At 43.9% G+C, this 11,671-nt stretch overlaps 1 protein-coding gene across 1 annotated transcript; it reads left to right on the top strand.

The window, feature by feature from the left end:
* The first annotated feature begins 2,594 nt into the window (after positions 1-2,594).
* On the top strand, positions 2,595-10,807 carry LOC142286229 (protein kinase C delta type-like). Its single transcript, XM_075333335.1, has 10 exons — positions 2,595-2,661; positions 3,107-3,195; positions 3,340-3,510; positions 4,274-4,365; positions 8,967-9,029; positions 9,185-9,323; positions 9,435-9,623; positions 9,728-9,856; positions 9,950-10,137; positions 10,333-10,807. Exons 1-10 carry the CDS (start codon positions 2,595-2,597, stop codon positions 10,397-10,399), a joined length of 1,194 nt encoding a protein of 397 aa, XP_075189450.1. The 3' UTR covers positions 10,400-10,807.
* Positions 10,808-11,671: the final 864 nt, after the last annotated feature.

The following is an 11,671-nucleotide window of genomic DNA, read 5'->3' on the forward strand; positions in this document are numbered from 1 at the left end:
GTGTGCACTTTCAGCCCATATTATATATATAATTGTATTTCTGAACATGTTTTTGTAAACAGCTAAAATAACAAAACTTGTGTCACTGTCCAAATATTTCTGGCCCTGACTGTAATATATAGGAATAGATCTCTCTGTGTGTAATGACTCTATATAATATATGTGTTTCTCTTTTTGAATTGAATTACTGAAATAAATTAATGTTTTGATGATATTCTAATTTATTGAGATGCACTTGTATCATTTAGACTTTTGGTATACTCATATAATATTTAAATGTTTTTAATGTTTGTTCATTTGATGAGTTTTTTTCGCTCTAATAAAGATGTACTTTGTATTTCTATCTTTATGTGGTGATACCATTTTTGTAGTACACTTTTCTTTCTTCCATTATTTACCTAGTCTCTTTGGTACTACTGGAGATCACCATAATTGATTCCTGGGATGGTGTCCTCTAGTCTGTTTTGGTTCCAGGCCCAAACCTGTCACAAGTCTCCAAACAACAAAAGACGTCCGTGACAATTTCTACATAAAGCTATTTCCTAATATTATTATTATTATTATTATTACTACACCTACTACATATTGGGCTAGGATTCTGAAGATGGGAATACCCCTTTAAGGTTGAAGGTAGACTTAAGTCTATCGAGTTTAACAAATGATCAAACCTAACCTGTTGATCCAGAGAAAGGTAAAAAAAAAAAAAAAAAAAAACCATGCGCCAGATAGTAAGCTCCACATTAGGGAAAAAAGATTCCCTCCTGACTCCACAAACGTCAATCAGACTAGATTCACAGAATCAAGTGGACATAACCAGTAATATTATATTTTTTAAGAAAGGCATCCAGGCCTCTCTTAAATTTTAGTAATGAATCAACCATTACAACATTATGTGGCAGAGTTCCATAGTCTCACTGCTCTTACAGTAAAGAATCTGTGTCCCTGATTATGAATTAATATCCTTTCATATAACTGTAGTGGATGCCCCCCAGGCCTAGGTGTAAAAAGATCATTAGAGAGCTCAGTATTGTCTCCTCATATATTTGTACATTGTAATAAGATGGCCCCTAAGCTTTCATTTTTCCAAACTAAATAACCCCAACTTTAATAACACATCTTGGTATTGCATTCCACCCATTCTTTTAATAACCTTGGTTGCTCTTCTCTATACTAGCTCTAGGTAACGGGGCCCATTTTGACCTCCAAAGCAGGCGTAATTGTGGATTATGATAAATTATTGGGTTGCAAAGGTCCCATATACTGTTCTTGACAAGGACCCTTTGATGGTCTGTGCCCACCAGTGACCTTGGCTATCTGCAGTGAAATTAGCTGTATGAATGGGGAGCCGGCCACTGCTGCATTCAATTGTTGTCATCCCTCAGAAGAGAGAAGTAATAGGTCTCTATGGGAAATCACTATGAAATAACTGGGATCACAGCACAGCTGTCATTTCTTAAGGAGTCACCATCATTTTATTTATTAATTTATTATTCTTTTCATAAATCAGTAGTACAAGTGAAGATAAGAAACTCTGTAATATATCTCAGAGAAACCTGCTTCCTTCTCCTCGTGGACTGATCTTTCACTCTCAATTCACAGATATAATTTACACTCAGTGGCCCACAGAGCACGGAAGCAAGATGCAGGAAATTCAATAAGAGGCGTGCACCTTCATTGAATTTGCCGTACCTTACGACGGCTATGTGTGCTGCCAGGAATATACTCCAGTCAGTGACTGGAGTACATTTCTAGCAAAAACAAAATTGCCACTTTTTTCACGTAAGTTCTGATGAATTTGTCGGGCAGCCATGAGCATGCACCGCTCTGCCCAAGCTCTGTCCACATTCCTCCTACTTGGAAAAAACACAAAACATTTGTGGAACTAAAAGTTGCATAAAACATTTGTGACATTTTAAGAATTTTAACATCAAAACTCTGTCAAAAACTCCTTGATGACTTGGAGTCCTATTGTGTACAGATTTTGCCATTACTGAACTAGGAGATGACAGTTGGTGCTCATATACTTCTATGGAAAGAGGGAAAGCTGGAGGCAGACACAGATATTCTACTGCAAGTTCACCTGTAGTGACAGACGATATCACTGGTCTCTCGGTGATGTCACTTGACCTTTGACTTTGGTCCCTTTGTGATGTCATGTGACCTATAGAATGTGATCCCTTTGTGATGTCATAGAACAGTCAGCAGAATGTCGCTGCAGCCTGAATATCGTCCAGTTGTTTTCATCACTTAGTGTGTGAAGGCGATTTTTACTTGCGCTTAGCAAATTTTAGTGTTATATAAAATATAATACCGAATAATAGAAGGCCTGTTAGAGGAGTAGTTCCAGGAGCCATCCGAGAGCGCTCCAGAGTGGACAGGACCTTCCTCAGCCCAGAATTTCATCTATGGAGCTGAATATGGAGAGTTTAAGGAAGAGAAAGAGAGAGAGCAGAGATGAGGTGCCAAAAAAAAGGAAAATAGAAACATCAGAGGGTGATAAAGATGGCACCAACCAAAGCCTTATCAAGGCTCCAAAGAGACCTGGAAGCCCGATACAGGAGAGTATCGAGAGCAAGAGGAAAAGGGGACAAGCGATGGGGGACAAAGCTGATGATAAATCCAGCGTCTCCCCCAAAGCTGAACCTGAGCTGAATATGGAGAGTTTGAGGAAGAGAAAGGGAGAAAGCATAGATGAGGTGCCAAAAAAAAGGAAAATAGAAACATCAGAGGATGAAAAAGATGGCACCAACCAAAGCCTTATCAAGGCTGCAAAAAGACCTGGAAGCCAGATACAGGAGAGTATCGAGAGCAAGAGGAAAAGGGGAGAAGCGATGGGGGACAAAGCTGATGATGGATCCAGTGGGTCCCCCAAAGCTGACACTGAGCAGCTGTCAGGTGAGTACAGAAATAAGACCCCGAGAGCCAATAGCCCCAATATAGTAATTCATGGGATTATGAACCTTTAGAATACCCCACCTATTATGATTTTTGTGCCTTTTCTCTTTGATACCTTCTAATATTGTTCTACCTCATGTTGTAATTGCTATAGGAGGCCACATTAGAATTATATAGGAATAATACATCTTATTTCTCCTCTCTCCATCAGGGACAACCCCGGCTGAATCTCCCATCATTGTGACTGGACTGGAGAGCTTCACCTTCCATAAAATCCTTGGAGAGGGCGGATTTGGTAAAGTAAGTATTAGGAATTGTGGTGACGTCTTCCTCATGTGTGATGTGGATGATATGACCCTAGGAACATCACTGCTTCACATCTTCTTGTCACGTCTCATGGCAGGACGGGCCTTTCCTCCAGTTCTAATGCTTTGTATCCTCCAGGTCATGTTGGCCACACATAAGGCCTCCCAACAACAAGTGGCAGTGAAGATGGTGAAGAAGAGGCTCCTACTTAATATATCAAGAGACGAGATCCTGATAGAACGACAGGTCCTGGAGATGACTAGGAAGAGTCCATTCATTACTCGGGCTTTTGCCACCTTCCAGTCCCAGGTAATCCCTCCATAAGTACTCCTATTCTTACCCCTCTATAGTTACCCCTATATATATCACTTGTAAGGCCACATCTGGAATATGGGATTCACTTTTGGGCTCCACATTTTAAAAATGATGTTCAGAAGTTAGAGTCTATTCAAAGGCAGCAACTAGATTATTGCAAGGAATGGACAACTCCCATATGATGAGAGGTGGAAAAGTTGGATTTGTTTAGCTTTTAAAATAAGACTTCTCACAGGAGATCTCATTTATATGTATGAATACAAAAGACTGGAACATGACTTATTCCTTCCAAAGACATTACTAAGGACTAGGGGGCACTCTCTGTGAGTGGAAGAAAGGTAATTACGGCAGCTAAATAGGAAAGGGTTCTTTACAGTTAGAGCATTCACACTGCAATGCCCAACCACAAGAGGTAGCAATGGCTGACACTATCACAACTTTTATATCTGGACTCGATGATTTCCTTAGTACACACAACATTGTCGGTTATAAATGATTTAGTTACAAAATGTATAATTGTTGGAGGAAGTTTGAACTACATGAACCAAGGTCTTTTTTTCAACCTATGTAGCTATGTAAAAGGCTCACAATCTAACAGCTCTGAGCCTTCTATATATTCTATGAATGCCTGTCCATATGGCCATGCAATGTTCTTCTAGGACATTACCATAGTATTACATGTATTGTAACATTACCACCAGTGCCCCATATCTAGACTATACCAGTAACACCTATTATCTCCCCTGCTTTATCACAGGACTACTTATTCTACGTCATGGAATATCTCAGCAGAGGAGACCTTATAGACATCATGTCAACCAATGGCCCATTTCCCATTTCAGCCACCAGGTAAGACAGAACATGGATATATGACTTAGGAAACACTATCTGACGGCTTTGCATTGCTATACTAACCCTAGCCCAAAAGAACACCTTTTCCAATTTCGTAAACTAAAATAAGACACAAAGACTGTGTGATATCGGATGTAAAAGGCCACAACAGCCCGGTTTATTAACAACAAACAATCAGTAACATATCATCCATAAACATAGCAATAACTCCATAAAACCACCAGCAAAGGAGGGGGGGGTAAGTGAAGAGTCCGGTTGTACATGATTGTAACACCAGCTCCACCACGTGCTCTCAGCCGCACCACACCGGATCAAGGACATCCAGCCTTGTGTGGCCCAACCAATGTCCCGCTGGAACCCAGCCAAGCAGGGACCCAAATTAACATATTCTGCTGAGACTCAGCACAACAGGGACCCACCTTAACCAAGTATACCAATGCACCACCAGGGTTAACCCGTTCCTGCACTGGGTTACCCTCCGCTTTTTGTGCAATCCACCGACTTCAAATACCCCCTCCTTTTTGCCACAGCGAGCTTGTATGATACCTTGTAAGTGGGAGTCCCGCCACCAAAGATCAACCAGGGCCTTCACTATGGCCCCCCAGGTACGCCAATATCTCAATGGCAATACCAAATGGGCTCAAATGAACTCCATTGAACCTCACAACTCACCAGATAGAGACTCCAAAACCCAGTGCCGCATCACTGCTCCGCCCATATGCACCGCACCATCAAAAATCCTGTGGTAGTTTTTTAAAAAACGTGCCCTGTCACCCAACTGTGCATACCTCCAGAACAAGTGAGCCACTATATCCGACCACACGAGCACAATACCCGGGCGGGAAGACAAGGGCCCAAGACAGACAAGCTTGATGTCATGGATCAAGTCCCTGGACACCCTGGTCCAAGAACATCTCACCCATGTGCAGTACCAAAACATCCGGTGGTCCATCCAACCTACGTGATAGCACCAGTCCTTAAAAATACCCACTTCAAGGCCATTACCATACACTAAAGTTTCCCCTCCTCCCTGGCGACATTGAACTGCTGTCCATCAAGCCAAGCACCGGCCTGAAGGGAATTATTTAATTTTACCAACGTGCTAAAACGCCCCCACCCCAAAAGGGGAAGTTCGAAATACATAAAGTAGCAGGACACACCTCCGACTTCGGGGTACAAACCAAACGACCCATATGCCACATAAAGTTTGCCATACCATACATAACTAGCCAATTGAACCCAACCAATTGTACGCACCTTAAGAGCCCCCCAGACCAGCAGCCACTACCGCTGCCCCACTCCAAAGATGAGACACGAAATTCTCACCCATTCTGCCACTATAATGCAGATCCAACGACACCCCCTAACTGAAAGGAAGGCAACCCTAATTTGTCCTGAAGTCCTAAAGGAATCCGGACGCACCCCTCACTACACCAGACCCAGTGACACCATAACCCTGGACCTTCCGACAAACCCTGCACCAACCAAGTGCCCAACGCCAACCACTTCCCTGAAACTCGGCCTTCAACCGCTGAAAGCAACACCAGACCCTATACACAATGCCGCTTGTATCCACAAACTGCAATTATATCATGGCCTCTGGCCAACCTACCACCCGCTCCCTGATCCTAAAGTTCCACCGCCAGGGAGGCGAACACGATTGCTACCGTGAACACATTCCCAGACCAAAATGCCCCCCAGCAAATCTGTCTAAGGACGTTTCCAGATGCCTGCAGGTACCGAATGACCACCCACCCCACAGACCTGCCCTATACATCTACACTACAACAGACCTCCCCCTGACCAATCCCATTGCCCCACAACCCCTATAACTCCACCTCACAATTTTCCCCGCACAAAATGCACTACACCTTAACCCCTTGCTATCCCTGAGGCCTAGCATCCCTCTTTAGTTATGCAAAGAATAACAAAGTTTATTGATGCACAAAAATACAAGACACACAACAGAAAAAAATGGCCATAATATATAACCATTAAAAACACCATAAATATGGGGAAAATAACCGTTGAAATGGGACAGAGAGATGGCTAAATAGTCATAGGATTTGAATAGCCTAAGCCAATAAAGGATGTATCCTATCGGCTGTATCATGCATAAGTATATCATGTATTAACATTTACCAATGATGGATTATATCATGCATGAGAACATCAAAGAAGTCATGAATTGTTGTATTATGCCAAAAATCACAATTGTGCAAAAACCCAATAGGCTATAATGGATATTTCCTGGAAATATAAACTGATATAGTCAGTAAAATACAAATGTGACAATAACAATAGTCACTGAAAGCCAGGCAGTGCTTTATGTAAAAGCACTACATGTCCCAGGAAAAGGGGGATCCCCATAAAGATAAGCCCCCATACCAGTGACTATTGTTTCAGTGACTATTGTTATTGTCACATTTGTATTTTATTGACTATATCAGTTTATATTTCCATGAAATATCCATTATAGCCTGTTGGGTTTTTGCACAATTGTGATTTTTGGCATAATACAACAATTCATGACTTCTTTGATGTCCTCATGCATGATATAAGCCTACAGGATACATCCATCATTGGCTAATGTTTATACATGATATACTTATGCATGATACAGCCTATAGGATACATCCTTCATTGGCTTATGCAGGCGTCACACGGGGTGATATGTCGTGCGATCGCATAAGCAATCGCACTCGCCCTCGTCGTTTGTGTGCCACGGGCAATTAGTTGTTAACCCCCGTCACACGTACTTATCTGCCGGACGACCTCGCTGTGGGCGGCGAACATCCACTTTCTGAAGTGGGAGGGACGTTCAGCGTTACAGCGACGTCACACAGCGGCCGGCCAATAGAAGCGGAGGGGTGGAGATGAGCGGGACGTAAACATCCCGCCCACCTCCTTCCTTCCGCATTGCCGGACGCAGATAAGCTGTGTTCATCGTTCCCGGAGTGTCACACGGAGCGATGTGTGCTGCCTCGGGAACGATGAACAAGAGGCGCAGAGAAGAATAAACGACTTTTTGAAACTGAGCGACATGTCAACGAGCAACGATAAGGTGAGTATTTTTCCTCGTTAACCGTCGCTCGTAGCTGTCACACGCTACGATATATCAAACGATGCTGGAAGTGCATCACTTACGACGTGACCCCGCCGAAATATCGCCCGATATCTCGTCCCGTGTGACGCCCGCATTAGACTATTCATACCCTATGGCTATTTAACCATCTCTCTGTCCCATTTCAAGGGTTATTTTACCCATATTTAAGGTGTTTTTAATGGTTTTATATTACGGCAATTTTTTTCTTTTATGTGTCTTGTATTTTTGCACATCAATAAACTTTGTTATTCTTTGCACAATTAAGTACTTTGGTCCTCCTGTTTTAGGTATATGCTATAAGGGGGCACAGACAGCACTGACCGTGGAATGGACAGCACTGGTGGCAGCATGGACAGCATTAGGTGGTGCGGACAGCACTGGGGGACATGCTATAAAGAAAAAGACATGGATCGCACATTCCACAAAAATACGATGATCATTGTATTTTTGTGGGATGTGCGATCCATGTCTTTTTTTTCATAGCATGTCATACAGCACTGGGGGAGCATAGACATCACCCAGGGGGTACAGACAGCACTAGGGGGGCATGGACAGCAGTGAAGAGGTTACACAGCACTGAGGCGGTACACAGTGTACTAGGGGGTACACAGCACTGGGGGTACACACTGTACTAGGGGGTACACAGTACTGGGGGTACACAGCATTAGGTGGTACACACTGTACTAGGGGGTACACAGCACTGGGGGTACACACAGCATTAGGGGGTACAAACTGTACTAGGAAGTACACAGCACTGGAGGTACACACAGCATTAGGGGGTACACACTGTACTAGGGGGTGCACAGCACAGGGGGGTACACCGCACTGAGCGGGGGGGCAGCGATGGGTTGAGCACTCATAGTACTGGGGTGGGGGAGGAGTCACACACACAGCACAACACAGGTCCGGGAGGCTGGTAAATCTGCTGCAGCTCTTCTGTGACTTTATCGCAGCGTGCTGCTTACCCCGCCCACCAGAGCACACTAGCACAGGTCATGGTTAAACCTAGAATGTATGGGCTGCAGTCAGGTCCTGGAAGTCAGGATCTGGATAGAGCCCATACATTCTAGCATCTACTCTCAGATCATCAGGCAGTGGGATTTAAAGGGCCAGCAGCCGGGAAAAGCGCGGCTGCCGCCACAGCACAGCTGTCCCCCGGAATGTGCCCGGGGGCCGCATACACAGTCGCCACGGGCCGCATTTGGCCGCGGGCGGACGTTCCCCACCCCTGCTATAGAGTAAGTGCTAGGCACAGTTAGACCCCATTGTGGGCTTCCGTGACCTCAATTTGTATAGTCATGGTTATGAGGTATATTTTTCCTCCTTAGTTATGTTGCCGTCCCTTGAGCCCTTTCGGGGCAACCAGTCCAGGCTGTCTTTACATGAAGATGATGGTTGTCAGGCTCAAATGGCTTTACGTCATTATTCGCCTCAGTTTAGTTTCATGAAATGATGGATGTTGATCATTTTCTGTTGTTTTATTTCTCATTAGATTTCTTGCTGCTGAGCTGATCTGTGGGCTGCAGTTTCTCCACTCCAGAGGCATCATACACAGGTAGGTGCAGTACGTCTTCTCTGTAGACCTTGTATATATACTCTTATACCCTCATCCTAATATCCCCTGTAGACACTTGATATCTCAGGCCCTAAAACGTTATCAGCCCAGCTAATATAATAATTGCAATATGATATTTTTTAAACTCTTTCCAGAGACATAAAACCGGACAACATTTTACTGGACAGCACCGGTCACTTGAAGATCGCTGATTTCGGTCTTGCAGTGATGAACATCTTTGGCGATACAAAGACTTCAGGTTGGGCCGGGACTCGTTTATACATGGCTCCTGAGGTGAGGAATCATCTACATGTCCCTGAGGGATCACTGATATACAAGGCTGGACATCTTCATGTCTTCTGCTGGTTGGACAATGTTCTTATTATCTTTTTCATGTCTTTACAGATTCTTCAAAACAAGCCATACAACACGGCAGTGGACTGGTTCTCTGCTGGTCTGGTGATATACGTGATGGCTACTGGCAGACATCCATTCTATCGAGGGGAAATTTGTAGGGCCCTTGAAGCAATAATCAATGATGATCCTGTCTTCCCAAATGAAATGGACCCCCAACTCAAAGCCATCATTAACGGGGTGAGTATAAAGACACATCTCAGTAATACAGCGAATATATGTAATGAAATACACAATGGAGGATAACTGGAGACTCAATAATCATCTTCATTATATGTTCCCAGCTCTTGGATAAGTCAGCAGAAAGTCGGCAGAAATTTGTGGAGAACATCAGAGATCATCCATTCTTTATGGAGATCAACTGGACAGATATAGAGGAAGCCACAGCGTGCCCTTCATTCCAGCTACCCCCTGTAAGTAAATGACCCAGAGAAGATGGTGGCAGTAGTACATTTCTGTTGTTTCTTCTTTATGAACGCTCTCACTCTTGTATCTTCTTTCCGCAGCCACCAGTGATGACATCTGATACAATGAAAGACGTCCTGTGCTTTACTGAAGCTAACAATACACCAATAGACGAAACAGGTCAAAACCTGTTCTGTGGATTCACATTTGCCAATGAAGGATGGAAGGTCATAGAATCAATACCAAAACCTATAATATCTAATCGAAGGCCTGTAAAACCCCATCGGAGGTGAGTCAGTGTAAATGGGACGGGGATAGGGGGACTTTTTGAGGCTCATTTCTTATCCTATGAATCGGTCAGCAGAGTGTAGTGTGGAAGCCTCTTACTGACTGCGGCTTACACGTTATCCCTTTAGGACAGTCCCAATTCATGTGTCTTATTGCAACATAAGGATTCTTTCTAACCTATTATCTCTCCCGACAGGACATTTGGCAGTATTGTGAAGGACGCCTTCCACAGGATCTGGAGGAGGATAAAACCCTGGAAGTGAACAGCCTGAGAACCGCTGTTCACCTGTTCCTATTCCATCAGCACTAGGAGTGTCCTGAGGGCCGTGACCTGCAGTGTAGCCATATCCACTCCTCTGCCCTGCCATAATCAGGGCTAGGGGTTATTGCTGCATCTGCAGGGTCTGAATACAAGGAGAAGCTGGAGACCATGAAAATCCTACCAGGAGTCACTAATATGACCGCGGACCAGCATTTCTGGATGACATGTTGCCTCGTGCACCCAGGGAAGGGCACTTATCCTTAGGCCATGGTTCCCTAGAGGTTTCCCCCACAGGGGGTTTTTCCTCTCCTGAGTGCCGATGGATAAACACAACAATGGCAACTTGTAGTCCTTTGCCCTCGGTGGAGCTCACACCACTAGTGGCAGAGAAGAACCTAAAAGGACATTTACCAGCAATAAACAAAACCATTCACCATCATGTGCTAGTAGTAGTAGCAATTTATTTTATATGTTCGTGGATAAGTATTTTACATCCCACCCCTTAAGAGCACAGGGTGCATGTAATGTGGTGATAACGCGTATCCACTTTTCATTAGTACAATTTTGGGTTACATCAAACTTTTTGGTCAATTTTTAATCTGTTTTTGGAGGGGTGAAGAAAGGAAGAAATGCTTTCCTGCTATTTAGGGTGGATTTTCATTTGGGCAAAAGAAATAAGATATAAATGTTATAGTTTCAAGTGGCTACAGGTACAGAAATCCCAATTATTATAGATAAAAGTGTAAAGTGCAGGTACACGTCACGGCTGAGCTCCTGACTATCGGTTACTAATCTTGGCAACAGTTTTGAAAAATGTCTAATATTATTGTGTTTATTCATACAAGCTCAACCAGGGTGTAACACCTCAGTATAAACCCACCTTCACTCCTCAGATTTCCATACAATACACCCCTCCAATCCAAAGGTGACACTTCCACTGGCTACCAGGTATATGGCTTTGGCTACTGCCCTCTGTTCAGCTTCTTCCATTAGTGTACATGTATGGACTTCAGGATCGGCCACCACCGTCTCCTGCAGGATGATCGGTCCGGGGGAGCTGCCATCCTATACAATAAAGTGCAGATGGATTTGCTTAGTACAGTAAGGCAATAGATCCTGACAGTAATAAGCTGATAATATTTTGACCCTGACTTTGGCCCAGCCGAAAATACAGCCATGGCAGTCCTGGGGCCTTTGTTTCTCATCAGAGTTCTGCAATTGCATTAGATCCCAGTCTAATCACCTAGAAGCCGCGGCCAGTATAGGTAGCAGC

This window comes from Anomaloglossus baeobatrachus, chromosome 2 (assembly GCF_048569485.1).
Source record: "Anomaloglossus baeobatrachus isolate aAnoBae1 chromosome 2, aAnoBae1.hap1, whole genome shotgun sequence".
NCBI lineage: Eukaryota > Metazoa > Chordata > Amphibia > Anura > Aromobatidae > Anomaloglossus > Anomaloglossus baeobatrachus.